We start from the raw sequence: 19,271 nt of genomic DNA, 5'->3' as shown, positions 1-19,271 counted from the left end.
TAAAATCTTACACTAAAATTCATGTTAGCATAAAAATAATATATTGACCTTTTACTTACAAAACCACATATTAATATGAGAAAAAATTAAAACATTAAATACCCTTTCTAAAGTAGTGTTTACTTTTATTCTTATCTTCAGGTTCACCAAGGAATTCTTTGAGGTACGACAGAGACCTTCATACCACCCCTTCCCCCCCCCAAAAAAAAGACTGGAAGGAAAAAAATTTTCCAGTCTGATTTTTAAAATATTATTGTGGAACAGTACGGATTAGTGTACATTGTAAAGACATATATTCTGAATTCCCTCCTTTCCTCCCCGAATGTCCTTTAATCTCCTGTTTTATAAAAACATTCGATGATTGCTGTTAACCATGTGCCCTACTATAAAGATTATGGATTCTAGTAATTGCTTCTTGTATTCACAGTAGAAACGAGAACTTAATAAAGGGAAGAATATATACCGAGGGCAACCCCGGCTGTAAACGATCTCTGTAAACAGATATTTATTCGATTTGCACTAAATTGGTGGTGGCATCAGAAGAGCCCTTTGTCTGTGGGACGGTGGGTCTGGCAACCATTATCTACTCGGGGAAGCGACGTCTGATGACTCCGCCCGGGCTGGGGGTGGGGAGGGTGCACCGCGTGGAGAGCTCTACGAGAATTAAAGTGAGCGAACAAAGAGAACTCCCAGCAGCCGCCCGCCGGCTCCTCGCAGCTGCATCAGGAGACGTCAGTCACACCCGGAAGGCTGTTCGAATAAGCCTCCCAGAGAAAAGAGCTCAAGTAAATAATTGATGGAGATTGATCCGTTCAGGACAAAGCTTTGCAGAAAACCAGTGCATCCGATTTCGAGCGGTTTTGGAATCCTCTGCCAAGTACAGGACACGGGAGCGCAGCGCGGACTTTGAGTGCGGCTACGATCTTCCATCTCGGGTGTGGCTCAGGCCTTTTTGTCTTCTTGCCACCTACCCTATCACCCCCAGCCCCCGGCCCGTCCCCGCCTTCTCTTTCCTCTTGAAAGTAGCCTCTCTTTGGTTACTTCTACCCTATCCTCCTTTGCAATCCCGCCCTCTCCCCTGCCCAGTCCGGTGAGGTCAGCTCATGAATATCAGTGCACTTCCTGAGGAGCGTCTGGCACCGCTTGGTACCTCGCGTGTTCGCCTGCTCCGAGCCGCAGCTCCAGACGAGTCGCCGACCGCGGGAAGTAATCGGCTCTGAGGGCCGCCGAGCCTGCACGTTATCGCCATTGTTTGGAGAAATCCAGTGGGTGTGGAACTGGGGCGAGAGGGCCCAAAGTCGTGCTCAGCCAAAAAGTCGCATATAATACTACGAAGTTAAACTTTCCTTGTCTTTAAAAGACATAAAAATAAAGCCTGAGGTCGCCGGAGGATCAGAAGGAAAGCGCCGTTGATTTGCATCAACTTCGAAACATCGCGTCTGCAGAGAAGTGAGCAGTTCTGGATTTCTAAAGGGATGGGGATGAGAGATGGGGTGGGTCAGTGGGCAGATAAAATTGGAGATTAAATTTGTTGGTTTGTGCCCATCCGGGGTTGCTTGGTTGGCGATTTCCACAGGGGAAGCCTTGAAGAGGCACAGCATCTTGTCACTTGGTGAGAATCACGTGACAGCATGGTACCTTTGATTGTGGGAGCCGAGTTCCTGGAACCTGAGCTTTCTCCTGGGTTAGAGCAGTCTGGGGGCAGAATTTAAACGTTGTCAGGTGGTTCTCAGCTCCTGAGTGATTATGCCTAATTCAAAACAAAAATAAGGTTGCACTGGCAATATAGCTTGTTTAAGAGGTCCACATTAGTGTGACTGACCCATGCTGTTGAACTAGGCCAGACATTCTAGGTGCATGTGGCTCTGGAGAACATGTAGAAAATAATTTGATGGATAACTTTTTCCCCCTTAGTGTCTTCTTTGTTTGCTATTATTTTTCAAATAATAGCAGTTGGAAGGAGATCCCAAAAAGAGAAAGGCAGGTACAGAAGGAAACTCCCAGTAATACTTCTTCATAAAATGAGGAATTGCTGCACTTCCACTAAGTTATGATACTTAAAATGGACAATAACAGGAATAATGCTAGTAAAATAACTGGCAAGCATCTCCTCTCCTAATAGGATGGTTTTTGTTAAAACAGAACTTTCTGCCTAGTCATACCCTTTCAGTGCTTTAAAGAGAGATGATAGGTCTAAGGAAAAAGCACCAAACTGACAGCTGACCAAGTAGCTGGATCACTAGGGAGAAGAGCCCAGGAGGCAACGGCTTGCTATTTTCAGATTTTAAAAGCTAGTGATGGATTTATCTTGGAAAAAATACACAATGGAGGTTTATCTTGCCACCATAAGTGAGGATGCACCAGGTTCTCAGGTGCAGGGTCATTCTGTCTCAGAATTTGGCTCCATAGGAGGAACCAGGCACTTTAAAAGTACAACTTTACCTATGATATAAGCTTTACCTATGATATAAGATGTTTAAGAATGAAAATATTTTCTATCCAGCAATTACACTTAAAACTAAAATGACTCACAAGAACAATAAAATTCTGATAAACGTAGAGTCATCACCTGTAATTTAAGAATTTGTGCAGAGCCACCAATAAACTTTCCCAAAGTATTTTTAAAATGATTTACCAAAGCTTAAAGAAGAATACTTTTAGGGTTACTAATAACTAGAGGATATAGATGGTTCTGAATGCCATTACTTTCTTGAAACTGAAGTTGATTTAAAGTCATTCATTACATTTATTTTTAGTTCTAAAGGAAAATGGGTGCATTTCTCTAACAAAGAACAACAATAAAAGTTAGAGCTGTCTGAGAAAAGTACCATGTATCCACAGCAAATTTCCTCCAGGAACCTACATCATAACCTCTTTCCTCTAAATGAGAATAGTAATTAAATAAAACGTTCTCTACTAAAGTAGGCTTTAACATGCGGATTGAATAAGGAGGAAAACCGAAGTTGAAAACGTAGGGTATTCAACTCTAGCATGTGGACATCTCCTTTTCCTTCTGAAGCTTCTTCCTGACTTTATCCCCTCATTTTTTTTTTTTATCTCCCTTCCCATCAATTCCTTCCTGACCCATATCTTACCATTGCCAGAACTGGCTACCGTGAGAATGTTAGAGGTTCAGCTGATTTCAGATCATCATCATTTTACTGAGATGGAATGAGAAGGAGATGGTGCCTCCCTGGGCAAAATGAAAATCGACTATTCTGCATCCTATTCCTAAATTCGAGGCTTCTATTTTAAGTGCTTTCCAAATCTCATTTTCTAGGGCTTCTCTTTTATGGGGAAATCACCCTTCGCTCTGTAACAATACAGACATGTTGTGTACTTCCTTTCTTTTGTTTCTATCCCAGATTAGAAAGGAAGGTTGGTGGATTTGAGGATGGAGGGGAATGATCTGGTGATGGACCATTCTAAATTTCATCTGGTAGATTCTTCCTAGATCGCCATGAGTCAGCCACCGATGGGGGGCGCTGCCCCTGCCACAGCCACAGCTTCTGCGGCCACCTCTGCCACTGAGGCTCGACTGCACCCAGAGGGCAGCAGCAGAAAACAGCAGCGTGCCCAGTCACCTGCCAGACTAAGGGACAATTCGGTCCGACAGACAACAGCGACCACCCGGTCCCCCGTGGGGCCCGGCACTAAACTCAATTCTGTTCGACAGCAGCAGCTGCAGCAGCAGCAGGGCAACAAGACCGGGAGCCGCTCAGTGCCTCCGACCGGCGCCCGAGGAGGCGGAGGCGGGGCGGAGAAGGCTGCGCCCCTGGCACCCAAAGGGGCCGCTCCGGGAGCTGTCCATCTCGCGGCTGGTGCTGAAGCGGCCCCCGCGGCGACCCTGGCCCCAGTGGGCGGCAGGAGGCCTGGCCCGTCGGAGGAGCCATCCCGGGAGCTAGAGCCAGTGTCCGCCAAACTCGGGGAACCCCCTCCGCTCGGGGAAGGAGGAGGAGGGGGTGGGGAAGGAGGAGGAGCCGGCGGCGGCTCCGGGGAAAGGGAGGGGGGCGCTCCGCAGCCGCCGCCGCCGCCCAGGGGCTGGCGAGGGAAAGGCGTACGCACTCAGCAGAGGGGCGGCAGCGGCGGGGAGGGGGTCTCCCCTTCACCATCCTCCTCTGCGGGCAAAACCCCAGGCCCAGGCAGCAGAAACTCCGGAAGCGGTGTTGTGGGGGGCGGCAGCGGTGGCGGAGGGAGCTACTGGAAGGAAGGATGTCTGCAGTCTGAGCTCATCCAGTTCCACCTCAAGAAAGAGCGGGCGGCAGCGGCAGCAGCCGCGGCTCAGATGCACACTAAGAACGGCGGCAGCAGCAGCCGCAGCTCCCCAGTCGCTGGCGCCCCTGCCATTTGCGAGCCTCTTGCAGTCCCTTCCGTTTCCCCAATGGCGGCGGCAGCGGAGGGCCCCCAGCAGAGCGCCGAGGGCAGCGCGAGTGGAGGGGGCATGCAGGCGGCAGCGCCTCCTTCGTCGCAGCCGCACCCGCAGCAGCTCCAGGAGCAAGAAGAAATGCAGGAGGAGATGGAGAAGCTGAGAGAGGAGAACGAGACTCTCAAGGTGAGAAGGGTGGGGGGAACCCGGTGGGGGAGGGGCGGTGTGGGCCTCGGAGAATTAGGGCGTGTCCCGCGAGGGTGAGAGGCTGTTAACCTGTTAGGGGGCCTTAAAGAGGGAAGGGAACAGGAAGGAAGAGGAGGGGCCTCCTAGGCCTTTTCTAGATTTAAAACGGCCTAAGATGAGTAGCCTCAGGTCTTAATTTAAATCCAAATTTGGGCCTTCATTTCTCTAATTACCATGATTTGTCCCACTTTTTCATGGAGAGAGGTAGAGTAGGAGAGCTCGAGAAGGCCAAAAGAAGGCCCGTTTTTCTAGTTTCTTCATTCATGTCTGTCACTCTTGTCTCATGGAGAGGGGGCGATAAAACTGAGAATTTGGAGTTGGGATGGGGTGCATACGGTGCATGTCCAGGTGGCAGGGGGCGAGGTTAATTTTGACCCGCGGCCTGTCACCGCCTCAGAACGAGATTGATGAGCTGAGGACCGAGATGGACGAGATGAGGGACACTTTCTTCGAGGAGGATGCCTGTCAACTGCAGGAAATGCGCCACGAGTTGGAGAGAGCCAACAAAAACTGCCGGATCCTGCAGTACCGCCTCCGCAAAGCCGAGCGCAAAAGGCTCCGCTACGCACAGACTGGAGAAATCGACGGGGAGCTGTTGCGCAGCCTGGAGCAGGACCTCAAGGTCTGCAGCGCCGGAGCTGGGGGTGGCGGTGGGGGGGGCAGGGGCGGCAGGTGGGACCTCTTTGCGAGGAAAGGCCTTCGCTGGTCGTTAGCAAAGACAGAGTTCCTCAGCGCTAAACACGAAATATCAGGTTCCAGGCAGGGGAAAGCGAAGAACAGACCAGTGGGTCTAAAGGGTCTAGTGCGCGTGGAAGGCTTGCGGAAAGCGAGCTCTGTGGGCTTTCTTGGGAGTAAAGGTGACTCCTCCAGAGATGGTGGGAGGAGGGCGCCTCCCCCGGCAGAAACGTGGGCGTGGCCGAGCGCAGACTCGCGTTGGTTGATCGGCCTCCAGAGGCTGTCTTCAAGTAGAGGGCAGGTGAAATCAGGCAGTCAAGAGCAGAGCGATAAAGACTGCTGAAGGAAGAGAAATTGGAGGCCAGAATAGGAACAGCATTGGGAAGGTATTAGAGTTGGGTTTCTCGCTGCAAAGCCCCCTAACCTCCTTCCTCCAGGACTCCTTCCTTTCGGTACTTTGCTAACTGCCTGAAAGAAAATCTGTCCAACTTGCCGCCCCTTTTGGAAAAGTAAAGAGCAAGTGCAGTAAATGAAAGAACCCCATTCTTAATGTGAAGCTCTTCCTTTAGAATTTCCCCCAGTGGAGAAATTTTAACCTTGAAATACGTTTTTTAAGTAGGTGTGGTCTGTTCAGTGTAGTTTGCCTGTAGGCAGATTCACTGACAATGCAAATCAATGTTATCTTCATAACCTTGGACAACCAAACATAATTTTAAGTATTTTAACTTCCTCAAGATATGAAAATCAAGTGTAATTATCCTATATTTGTTTTAAAGAAACCTGTGAGAAAAACTTAATGGAAGTCATATTATTTTTTTTTCTTTTCCTAACATTTGTTGAGTGCTCACTATCCACCAGGAACTGTGGCAAGCATTTTCATATATATTAACAGTGAGTTAGTTATCTCTCTAAATGTTAGCTCAAGACCAAAAAAAAAAAAAAAAAAGCACCTGCGAGGCTGGGATTATTAATAGCATCATCTTGATCATCTTGTATGGAAGCTGAACCTTTTACAGAGGTAAAGTGCCCAGCCCCCAGCCCTGGGAATCGGCTAATAGGTGGCCAGGCTGTCTCCCCAGCCAGTATAAAACCACAGTCTATGTTCTGAGCCACTACATAATACTACACCAAAGGGTTTTGTTCCAAACCCTAAAATTTCCAAGATAATCTCAAAGCAAAAGGCTGAAATGTATCCTGTAAAACAAAACAAAACAATAGTTAATCTCAAGGACTGATATGTTTCCTAAAAGTAATCGCCTGACATCATAGGATCAAAATTCAAGCCCCACATCTCTCCTGGGAAGACTTTGTTTTCTAGTCTTTAAAATGAGTGATAATGGAAATTACTAGTGTTGTTGTAGACTTAAAGGAGATATGTGACATTTCTTTACACAAGATAAATCACAGTTGAACATCTATGACCGTGGTGAGTGCAGAGGTTAAGGGAACAGAGTGGAGAGCCCGACTACCTGACCACTAGTTAGCTCTGTGACCTTGAGCATATTACTTCACATCTCTGAGACTCCTTTTCCTCATCTATAAAGTAGGAATAGTAATAGTCCCTATATCATGGGATTGCTGGAGGGTTAAATAATTTATATATGTGAATGACTTATAGATAAAGCATCTGGAAAGTTTACTGGTATATGGTAGAAACAATTTATGTATTGACTCTTATTTATTTATTTTTGGCTCTTAGTAGTTTTAATGTGAATATAACTTTAGCCCACTTATTGTATTGTCTTTAGTTATATATTATTGTTAAAACACTTTAATTTAGGTTGCAAAGGATGTATCTGTGAGACTTCACCATGAATTGGAAAATGTGGAAGAAAAGCGAACAACAACAGAAGATGAAAATGAAAAACTGAGGCAACAGCTTATAGAAGTTGAGATTGCAAAGCAAGCTTTACAGAATGAACTGGAAAAAATGAAGGAGGTTAGTATTCTATTACCTCACGGTATGCTACATATACGTTTAGTTCTTTAGAAAAGAATCCCCAGGACTAATATGACTGTTAAAATAATTCCGTTTTTTATGATTATAGAACAGTTTGTTGTTCTCACCCAATATACTAACAGACACGTGACTTCATACTAAATTAATATGTAGCAAAGAAAAACTGACCTCACCACTGCCTCTAACTTGATATATACGAGCTCAGACTGAGGTTTCATCCTGTCCTCTAAATTTATGTTAAATCAGGGTTGTGGGATTGAGCCCTGCGTCAGGCTCTGCACTCAGCCTGGGGTCTGCTTGGGTTTCTCCCTCTCCCTCTGCCCCTAGCCCCCTCAAATAAATACATAAATTTATGTTAAAGAAATTATACAGCTATACCAAACACAAAGGATGTCAAGAGTATGAAGGACTAAGTGTTGAAAAGAAGAGCTAGTCCTGTGATTACTACTAAGTTCATAGAACACAGACTTTTAGGACATAACGGCCATAAAAACCATTTAATTGAATCAAATCAGATCAAATTGAATTGAATCGAATCACTGCTTGAATCTTCGTAATGACAAAACCCCCAAATGATCTAATGCTTAGAACATCACCAGTGACTGACCTTTAAGATCATCTGCATTAGCCGATTCTGTCACAGCATAGCTCTGTTAAAACATTTTCTTTGTTTTGAGTTGAAATCTAGTTAATTGTAACCTTGACCAATTCATCTTAGTTCTTACCCTTCAGGGTAGAATTGTCAAGGGTCCTCTTCCACATCAGGTATTTGAAGTTTCTACCATGTTTTCCCTAAAGTTTCTCAAAGAACAAGATTAGTAGCAAAGAAAATAATTGGAGAAGAAAAGAAACAGAAAAGATTTATCAAGAAGTAATTAGTTTTGTGATAATTAGCAATTTGAATTAGAATAGTCATCTTTGAAAACTGGCTGACAATGTACACACAAATGTGAAATGTGAATTGTGAAAACTATTATTGAGAATTAGCAAATGCACACATAGTCCTCTGGATATTTTCCTCTGCTTAAATATGCAGAATTTAAATGATAATCCTAATCTTTCCATGGACTAACTGAGATATTACACCTTTCATTGCTATACTTATCTCAAAATGGTATAGGGTATAAAAATATATTTACCACGTAACAGTGAAAATATCAAGCCTGATTAGGAATATGTGCCAGGAATTTGTATTAAATAGTTTCAGTGGAGTAAACTATTTTGTGATCTGAGTTTCTACTTATTGTTATATTATCCTGATTTTAAATATTTTTTAACATGACAAATTAGGGCAAAACCATTTTCATGATATGTAATTCTTGGCTGATACCTAAGGATGGCCGTGTGCTACAGTAGGAAAACATGGAAACTGGGAGCCATGTGACCATCTTTACCAGTAACTAACTGGGTGACTTAAAAGGCTTCAAATTTTCCTCAGTTAATTCAGTTCTAAGATGTTGTTTCAATGATTCTCAACATCTCCTGCAGCTATCTTGACTTTTATCATCCAGGATGTTATCGTTAAAGAGTAGCATAGATTTTTTTCCCTAAAGTTAAAAGATTAACTATGAAATTAGGTAAGTATATGTTTCTTAAACAATAACGTACAGTTGAAATGTGTCAAAAAATGAAAGTTTAATTTTCAGGAAAACAATGAAACAGGCAGCTCTATTAGTTCACTAGGGAGCTAGAACAAAGTACCGCTGACTGGGTAGTATAAATAATAGACATTTATTTTCTCACAGTTCTGGAAGCCGGAAGTCCAAAGTCAAGGTGTGGTCAGGGTTTACTCCCTTTGAGGGCAGGATCCGTTCCAGGCCTCTCTCCTTGGCTTGTAGATGGCTATCTTCATGTTCACGTTGCATCCTCCCTATAGATGCCTGTGTCCAAATTTCCCCTTTTATAGACATCCGTCATTGTAGATTAGGACCTCCCTAATCATACGTTGTACATTGTAGATTGACTGCCTCTGTAAAGACCCTCTCTCCAAAAAAGGTCACATTCTGTAGTACTTGGGTTTACAACTTCGGCATGTGAACTGAGGGGACCCAATTCATCCTATAACCATAGCTATTAAACACCTTCCTATAGGCAAGCAAAGAGAAAGTTCATTGTCAGTTGCGTTAGGCTCCATTCCACATTCACACCTCACTTGCCTCCTCCCATATTCCTTGTTTATACAATTAAGAGCATTTAAGTCAAAACAAACTTCATTTGACTACCAGGAATAAAAGAGAAATACTTTGTGATTTGGTATCATGTGAATGTTTTTTTAGTAAATATCTGGAAGTTGGATTTAAGAATGGCGTAAGAGTTTTCTGATTTCATACTGTGTCCAGAAAAGGGTAAAATGCCTGCAGACTAACTGTCCATTAGCCAGAGAGATGGGACCTCTCCCCTTGTAAAATGAAAGCCAGAATAGTCTGGCTACTGGGGTGCCTGGGTGGCACAGCGGTTAAGCGTCTGCCTTCGGCTCAGGGCATGATCCCGGCGTTGTGGGATCGAGCCCCACATCAGGCTCCTCCGCTATGAGCCTGCTTCTTCCTCTCCCACTCCCCGTGCCTGTGTTCCCTCTCTTGCTGGCTGTCTCTCTCTGTCAAATAAATAAATAAAATCTTAAAAAAAAAAAAAAAGAATAGTCTGGCTACTGGGAAGAAGGGCTAGAACCTGATAATGTCCTCAGGAGAATCATTGTAGATGCATTTCCTTGATTCTGTTCCCTACACCCTTCGCTATAACTATTTCTTCCTTCAGAACTCTGACTCTGATTTGGGAAAACACTCTTATAACATCAAGCAATGTGGGTATTTGTTCATGCCAAAAAGGAAATTCACATTCTCCTTGGAGTTCTAAAAGCCAAACTCCAGTCCCTAATTAGAGACGACAACAACAACAAAAAAAGTGTAGGGAATTTAGGAGCATGTATTCAGGATATCAGCTTTTAAAGTAACCTTTGATTAAAAAGATGGGCTCTACAATTTTAGCATCCCAGTTTGAGAAGGTGGGTGGGAGTGGAGAAAAGAAATAGAAATAGAGAGGAAGGACAAGAGAGTGGAAGATAAAGATCTGGGGGATTCTAAATGTAATAAAAGAAAAATGAAAAATATTCTGTCAGGGAAGCTCTATAATCATTCATTTGAGGTTGACCTTCATAGTGTTCAGAAAAGTGTCGGGAATAGAAAAGATAGTTTAAAAATATATTTGGAAATCAGAAATGTTTCATTAAAATGAGATTCTTGGAAGGGTAACTTTGTTATTTTCCAAGAAGATCAATATTAAAACTGAATTGCAGTAATAAGTGTCTCACTATGTGGGGAAGGAGCTGTGAGTTTGAAGCCTGAGTTGGCCTTGTATTACTGTGACAGCTTCAGTTAATCATCTGCTTCCTTGGTTGTAAAATGAAAACATATTCAAGTCCTTGGTGAGTGTTAACCACACAACTGTCATCCCTTTGTGGCATTCTAATCAGTGGAGAAAACAGAACGAGGCCAAACTTTCCATTATGAAAAGACACTAGTTATGGAGTAAAATCATAAAATGTTAAGTAGAATATACTAGAGAGAAGCAATCCTCTAACTCTCAGTTTTTAGTTTCTTACATGGAGGCACATAGATGTTGAAAAGCACAACTGGGACCAATAGACCATCTGCTGGAGTTTGGAAACCATTTACTAAGAGTTTAATTGGCTTCAAGGGTGTTGACCAATTGCTCTCGAGGCTAGTGGCTGCACAAGGTCCTAAGCACCTGCTCACATCCATCTGCTTGTCTTCTTCCTCTGAGAGCACAGAGTAGGCACCGGGGGTAAGAACAGTTGAGTAGAGGCAGAATAGAGGTAATTAGTTGAGTCTACTGCAACTCATTGCTTGTACTGAAACAGTTGGTATTCTGCCAATTGCAAACTAGAGGGACCTGTTAGGATGCAGTCTTAGAATCTTAATGGTATTCTCATCCGATTACAAAACATTGATTGCTACTACCACTATGCTTTCTTGCAGTAGAAAAATGCCTTTACTTTTATGTAACCCAGGGGAAATGGTGGTCTTTTAGCATCACGAGCAATCAGAGACAGGTTTCGGCAAAAGTTATTTCATGGAAACTGCAACTAGCTCGTAGTGTGAATGCCAGGACAAGTTAACGCACAAATAGCATAAAGTGAGGATATGGAGGAGGCTCTGTGAGGGATGAGTCTCTGCTACAGTTAATTGAAGGTCACTGCCCTTCATAAAGTCCTGCTGCTGTGGGAAGAAACTTTACTTTGAGAACTTTGAAACCCATGTGCTCTTCAGAAGGGAGGGGTCTTCTCATGTTGCCTTTAAGATCTGACCATTGGAGAAGCATTGATGACGGACATTTGAGGAAAGAAATAACCAACAAGGACCTTTGAAGATGGAAAGGAAGAAAGAGTAACTGAGATGATGATGATGGTGATGATGATGATAATGATAAATGTTTATTTGATCCTTTTTATTTCAGAATCTATCCTCTTTGTGTTAAAACACCCTGATATCACGCAAGAGTCTTTAATAATTTTCTTAACTTTCCTTGGTCTTTGCCCCAGAGGGCTCTTAACTCGCCTACTACAATAGCACTGTTTATCTTGGGACTTTTATTTTCTGTGCACTTGGTTAATATACCCTATCTATTACAGTGAACTCTCATTCTAGAACACAAAAATAATTAGTACTATAAATTTCGACAGTAGTATCTCTTTTTTTTAAGTACACAAAGAATATATCTGTTTACTCAGACTCTCTTTACAGACAGAACACTTTACTAAACAAATGCTGGTCCCCGCATGTTTACTATGGCCTATTTATTTTTTGATGTAAAATTAAGAAATGAGTATAACTTTACTTGGTGTCGATAGGGTATATTTAAGTTATTAAGTGCAAAAATGAAATGATAAATCAGCAAAGCAGCAACCCAAGAGACAGTTTTAAGGGGGAGTTTCTTTGACATTCAAATATTTTTTTCCCCTGGTTCTGGTAGTTGTAATTTGAAAAACAGGACAGCAGTCATTGATATTTTAAAATGAAATTGTCATAAATAGTTTTAAAGGCATCAATTAAAAACTATTACTTTAGTCACATCTTCTCAGAGGCTGTAGTTTGAGTAACTTGAGCAGGAATAATACGGACTAAATTAAAAGCAAAAACCAATGTGCCTGGTAAACAGAGGAAACCTGTTTTCCACGTTACTGTATGTAGTGAATGTATTTTCAAAGATGTATTTATTCAGAATTTATAAACTCCATTGGAGTTTTTCCCATGAAATTGCATCTGCAGTTGTAGGCACTCTGAAGTGATTCCCAAGACTCAGTTGTGTATTAGTGGCTCTTTTCTTTTACCCACATGCCAAGCCCCCAGTAAAAGCAAATCCCTGTTGGTGAGACAGTCCCTGTTGGTGGAGTATTTTCTGAAACATATTGAACTTTTATTGTAAACATCAAATTTTTGTTTATTTGAATGAAGAGAGCAAGGGTTTCAAAGCTTTGAGAGTAAGGATTCTTCCTATAGCCAGTTTGTGTCTTGGCTGGCATTTTGAACTTTATATTCTTAAAGCAGTAAGGCACTATATAAATATGAATTTTATCTAATTAAGCATCTCCTTTTGATTATCTATTCAGTTCCCATTTCAAATATTTATTAGTTCTGATGTTTTCAATGACATGGCTTCGTAGAAATTGTTCAACAAATGTATGTTGAGGGGTGCCTGGCTGGCTCAGTTGGTTAAGCACTCGGCTCTTGATCTCAGTTCAGGTCTTGATCTCAGGGTCATGAGTTCAAGCCCCATACTGGGTGCCATGCTGGACATGGAGCCTACTTAAAAAAAAAAAAAAAAGTATGTTGAAATGTTTGTTGCATTTTCTGGTAAACCATATTGATAGGAGCTAAGTCTCCAACTGTGGACTCTGCCAATCTAACAGAGGTCCTGGGGCTCTAGGCTGAACTTTGAGGGACCTGTGTATGAGAGATGAACAGCTTATATATGGTTAAATATCTCCATGGAAGTACTTTACCTACACAGATATTAAGGAGTTGTTTACTTCTCCAACTTCTTTCTCTAACCTACCTTAAAAGGGAATTTGAAACAGTTCTCAATAATTCATAACCCTTGAAATAAGAGTTTACAATTTTGGTCACATGAGAATTCTGGGAAGAGGAAGGACAACTTAATCTAAGGGATGTGCATTGTTGTGAAACAGCTCTGAGCTCGGTAGCAATCGAGGCCAGGAGAGAAAAATTGAGAGAAATTACTTCCTGACTGTGACTGGATATGGAGGCAATACCAAATTTTATAGGAGGCCTTCCGAGCAACCATGAAGAAAATTAATCCTAGTACAGGAAAATGTTCACAATTATAACCAGCCAGTGGATGGCTCACATGACAACCGGTGGGTGGCTGAGCCTTCGTAACAACTGTCAGTTCTCATCTGTACAATCAATAAATTAAGAATTACACTTTTGCAGAAAATAGCATTTAGACATTTTGTCATTAGCTATGAATTGGAGTGTGGTTTATTAGAAAGTGCACACGTCATGGCGTCTGGAAACTGACTCTGACGCCTGCCTCTCATTCCCTGTGACATTGAGCAATTAACTTGAAATGCATAGTCTCTGTTCATAAATGTAGAAGTTAAACTAAATACTCTCAAAAATTCCTATAAAAATGTCATTTTCTACTTTGTTATTCATCTCTATTCTCCCCCAAAATTTTATTTATAGTCAGGTATGCCAGTCAGTTTCACTACTATTACTTTTATTACTGTAATTATTTTTTCATTCATTCAGTCAACAGATATTTATTGAATAGTAATATATTGCCTACTGAAGTGTGGGCATAAAGACCACCCAGAGGATACAAAGGCACGGATATCAGGGTGTTGCCTTAACCTCAGAGTTTCTACTAAATGAGTGCAGTCGTCAGCCAGTCCTCACATAGAACTGACCTCCATTAAACAACCTAGTCCTTTCCTTAAGGGACTCCGATGGGTATCGCTGTGACCCAGCCAGTCCCTGTGGTGCCTTTAGGTTTGGGGCCGTAATTCACAACATTATTCTCTCCCACTCCCCTCTACCCTTGACTGCCTGAGCAGGGCCCTGCTTCTAGTGATGCAGAAAATAGCATCTCTCTGCCTCAGCATTTTCCTCGAGGCTAAAAACCAAAAACTTTGATCTGACTGTAATTTAGCAAACATTTCTTGAGCATATATATCGTGTATATAACAAGATAATAGCGTAACCATGAGGGTAGTCGCTGACCTCCAGTTAATTACTTTCTGATAGAAAAGACAGCCCTGTGGAAGTTGCACTTTGACAATACTTAACACGTGCATTACTATGCTGAATAACCTCAATGTTGACAATTCAGAATGGAAAACTTATGAGGCTGAGGCTGACCCTGGGTTTGATCACCGCAGCACCCTCAACATCCAGTTCAGTGCCCGGCGCTTAATCAATTTGACCATATTCTTCTGCAATATAAGAACAACCGTTATTCCATATTTAATTGGTATGTATCTTTCTCCCCACACTAGACTGTAAACCCCCTGGGAGTAAGAACCGAATCTTGTCTCACTCATGATCGCATCCACAACAACCAGAAATTGTTGACACAAAGGCCGCCAACAATAAATACTTTTGAGTGAGAGAATGTATGGAAATTAGGAGAGGCGTTTCAGGCCCTATTTTGTGGAGAACAAGAAATATGATTCAGAAACAGAGCTCTTTCCATGGTGCCTAGTGTAATCCAAACAAGATACGAGGGAAATGATGAGGAAATCCAGCCTCACCCTGTGTCCAGAATTAGAGCTCTCTTGAGACTTTGCTATCTCCTAGAAACTTCTAGTCCTCTACCTTGCTTCTCTTAAACCCGTTATTCCCCAGAAGCAACAAGTCTTCCCTGGAACAAGGTCTCATAGGCTTTTTGGGAGGGGGAATGAGGACGGGAGCACAACCACCAGAGGACAACCCTGACACCCTACACATCAGCTCTGCGTTTGACTTCTATATTGTTTGGTGAGACAATACGAAATGCAGGTTTAGAGAATGAGAGAAGACTGCAGATCTTGTCATTCCCAAAGACTATCCAGCTATTTGCTTTAAATCTTCGATGTTTGGGATAGTCAGGTCAGCAGTTAATTTGGCTGAACAGATAAGGAAAACTACCCTAGGCCTGCAGGTACTCAACCGCTACCAACACCGAGTGCTAATTAGAAGCCAATCACTGTCCAGATACTTTATGTGTAATGATGTTGTTAATAGTGTCATTTTAGGGGCACCTGGGTGGCTCAGTCAGTTAAGCATTCGACTCTTGGTTTCAGCTCAGGTCATGACCTCATGGGTTGTGGGATCGAGCCCCGCATCTGGCTCTGTGCTCAGTGGGGAGTCTGCTGGAGATTCTCTCCCTCTGCCGCTCTCCCCATTCTCTCTCACTCAGATAAATAAATCTTTTAAAAAATAGTTTCATTTTAGGGATAAACACTCAAGGCTCAGCAAAGTTGATATCACTGGTAAGCAGGCAGGGTCCACACTGATCCGCCTGCCTCCAAGCCCATAGTCTCCACTGGCAAAACTATTGGGACTCAGGGCGCCCCTTCCACAAGCACCTCTATCTTTTCCGGACCCGCAAATACCCTTCCCTCTTTAGGGACCTCAATTCTCCTACAGTCTCCCAAGTTCTGTGCCTCTAGCACACATTTAGAAAATGCACTAAGCAAGTATTGAGAGAATACTTCCAAGGTATCCAAAGGCAAACTCTGTTTTATCTCATAGAATGGAAATTCTTGGAGGAAAAAAAAAAAAAAGAAGGAACTGGGAACATAGGGCTAGAAAACGAATTTTCGGGTCTGTTGATATCATCTCTTCTTTTTACAGAGTTTCATTCCTGTGTTATTTCAGATAGATCAGTAATAGCTGACTCTCAACTTAATCGCCTCTTAAAGGAAAATAACTATTTACCCTCTTCAGTCCATTCGCAAGGACAACAGAGGAGACTATGTGTGGCGTGCCTTATAAACCATAAGGTGGTATAGTCATCAGACATCAGATGCTCTTGTCATTATCACATGGTTCTAGATTCACTGATTAAGACTTAACTCTTAGAATGTTTGAGTCCATGAGAGTGAAATTTAGATGTATCCAGGACTCCAGTTCTTTTACACAGGGCTTTGAAACACTTCTGCTTTCTTTCCCCATGAGTGCGTACGACCGTGAAGTTCCCCTTTATAGGTGCCTTCACTGTAAAGCCATTCTAACTTCTTCCACTCGTCCCATTCCTTCTCCCACGAGGCATGTCCTCAGACCTGACTGCTTCACCATCCAGCACTTCACATCTGCAGAGGTCTGAAGGGACGTGCGGACAGTGCAGCTAGACCGTCTGCCCCTACACTCCCCGGCAGCGCTGATCGCTGATGTGTCTGGATGAATGTCTCTCCTACCTTGGCTGCCTACACGTATTTTTCTTAAAGAGAAACATCCTAGCAGAGAGAGGAGGGCTATTGTCTTCAAGCACAAGATACTTTAGATTGTTTTGTGCCTTTTAGTGCCTCCATAGGTAATTCTAAGCTCTCTGAATTTAACTGTATTTCTATTTTGTTCACACAGAGAGACTGTTATATGTACAAAACTGTAACTGCCTGGGCAAGAGGCGTTTAGGAAGATGTGATTGCTGTCAGAGGAGCTCATCTTTAGCTCTTAAATTAGAATTTACTAGGTTCCTTTGTTTTCTAATACTTGTGTTACATTTGCATAAATATAACATGCAATTTCACTGTATATTAGGAAGTATTTTCTAAATTGAAAATTCAGTTATATCTTGAAGATTTTAGACTTCATTGCATTTTAATGGAAATACAGTCACTTATTCGATGTCTCCATTCTAATTCCATTTTTACATTTTAGGGTCAGTTAAACTGATCTTTATCCAGATGGTAAATGACATTTGAAGATGACATTTAAAGATGTCATTTAGCTTCTCTCCTGACATTTTCCATTTTATACTTATATATTTCACTTAATGGGACCATTTATATTCAGTGTGATTCAACTCAGAAGCACTTAAAATTAAAAATTCAAAGTATTCTATATTCCTCTGCTGGCTAGCTCAGTTATTTCCAATTTGTCTAGCCAATTAATCATGGTGGTAAGTGGTTAATAAAATTAACTACATTATTTTTTTCTTTCCTTCACAAAGTAAACGTTCTTACCATTCTATTGGCCAGGAACCCTGAATAAATAGCAGAAATAATTAGCCCAATTGATTATTGTATTCACGTGCATAATAAGCGACTAACATGTTGACATGTGGTTGTATCAACTGCCTCCTTGCATATGGAAGAAGAGATTTTCATAGAACTTTATCAAATGATAGCCATCTGTGTGTGTTTAGAAGGATCTGTTTTATGGAAAGTATTGTTTTTTGAGGATAAAATATAGCTATCAGATTCATTTCTTTTAGAGTTCTGGCTACATTTAAAATAGAATAATTATGTTCTGTAATGATTTGGAAGGTAGTTATTCTATTTTTAATTCTACTAGTATTAACTTTAAAGTGGTTTTGTGGGGTTTTTTGGTAATACATGTATGATTCTCAATTTTCCCGATTACCAAATTCAAGAATAAAACAAGGAATTAAGAATTCTTTCTTGGATTACTGTTTGGTCTTTGTTAATCTAACATTGGATTATGAACTAAGATTGTTACTATTACTTACGGTTATAGTATATAGTTTCAATTTAAAGAGTATCTTTTGCTTCGTATGTAATTCAAGCAATGTATCTCCAACTTCAATACTATCAGTGGTTTTAAACCACGACCACATTTTTGAAACCTCAGTTTTAAATAATCTTTAATTGGACTAGATAAGGATCTTGACTTTTTTTTTACTGGAGGAAAATTGTAGATGTTATACTTTTTGACCCTTTGTACTTTTGAAAATAGCATGTGGCTGACTTCACACAGAAATGGCAGAATGGCACTAGCGAGTAAAAATTTTTTCTTTTCACATCATATATTCTGTTTCATTATCTATTGGCATTTGTTTTTCAGTGGAGAAATATGAGATCAGTCTGACTTTGAATCCTTTGTAGGTCAGATTGTGTTCTCGCTACATAGTTATGGATATTTTTCTTTACGTTCTGTATCAATCACGGTCGTCCAGTAGGAAAGGAAAGTCACCCTAGATGGATACTATATATGGGATTCCTCACAGTGGCGTGGGCAGGATTCAGAAAACACGCCCTTAATGTGGGCACCACCTCTAGATATGTAGACGCTGTGAGGGAATGGTGTTCCAGGGGCTGGTGAGACTGGGACTGTGGCGGGGGTCCCCTGGTGGGAGCTGTCATCTGGACATGTAGCTACTGCTGAGATGGCAGGTTGAAAAAGTGAGGGAGTACTGAGAGTTGCTGGAGGGGAGAAGGGTGGAGGGATAGGGTAACTGGGTGATGGACATTAAGGAGGGCATGGATTGTAATGAGCACTTGGTATTATATAAGACTGATGAATCACAGACCTGTACCTCTGAAACCAATAATACATAATATGTTAATAAAAAAGTAAATTAAAAAATATATAAGCACAGTTAAAAGAAAAAGAGAAAAGAAAAAGAAAAAGTGAGGGAGTGCGGAGAAATACCCTCGACTCTCTCTTCTCCATCCCTCAGCATTTCTGCCAGTGCCTTCTATTGGCCAAACCCAGCTGGAAGGCAACTGGCAGGGAAGGGAACAGAGGTAAAGAAGTGTGCAGAGGTCAGCCTCCTGAAGCACAGAGCAGGACCGAGAAGGGGCAGGAATGAGTCTGGACAGCTAAGGAGAATAACCAGTTCAAAAATATCGCCAGGACATATCTAGGTGATGGTCTTTGTTTATATGTCCGGAACATGTAGACTCTCCGATCTGAAAATGAACACTTATTTTTAATTATCTCAGAGAAGCTTTCTTGTAGTACAGGCTTGACAATCACATGTGCTCTATTTTGTTCACTTTGTACCCCCTACTACTTCTCATCCTTTCACCCTCTTTTT

At 41.9% G+C, this 19,271-nt stretch overlaps 1 protein-coding gene across 1 annotated transcript in view; it reads left to right on the top strand.

Moving 5' to 3' along the window:
- The first annotated feature begins 3,460 nt into the window (after positions 1-3,460).
- Positions 3,461-19,271, top strand: part of SOGA3 (SOGA family member 3) — a 38,421-nt gene continuing 22,610 nt past the window's right edge. Inside the window, exons 1-3 of the mRNA XM_040627787.1 lie at positions 3,461-4,552; positions 5,010-5,234; positions 7,068-7,226. Coding sequence (XP_040483721.1) covers positions 3,461-4,552; positions 5,010-5,234; positions 7,068-7,226 — 1,476 coding nt within the window. The remainder of the gene's footprint in view (positions 4,553-5,009; positions 5,235-7,067; positions 7,227-19,271) is intronic.

Source organism: Ursus maritimus, unplaced genomic scaffold (assembly GCF_017311325.1).
Source record: "Ursus maritimus isolate PB19 unplaced genomic scaffold, ASM1731132v1 scaffold_13, whole genome shotgun sequence".
Lineage (NCBI taxonomy): Eukaryota > Metazoa > Chordata > Mammalia > Carnivora > Ursidae > Ursus > Ursus maritimus.
This window is presented reverse-complemented; position numbering and strand designations above follow the sequence as displayed.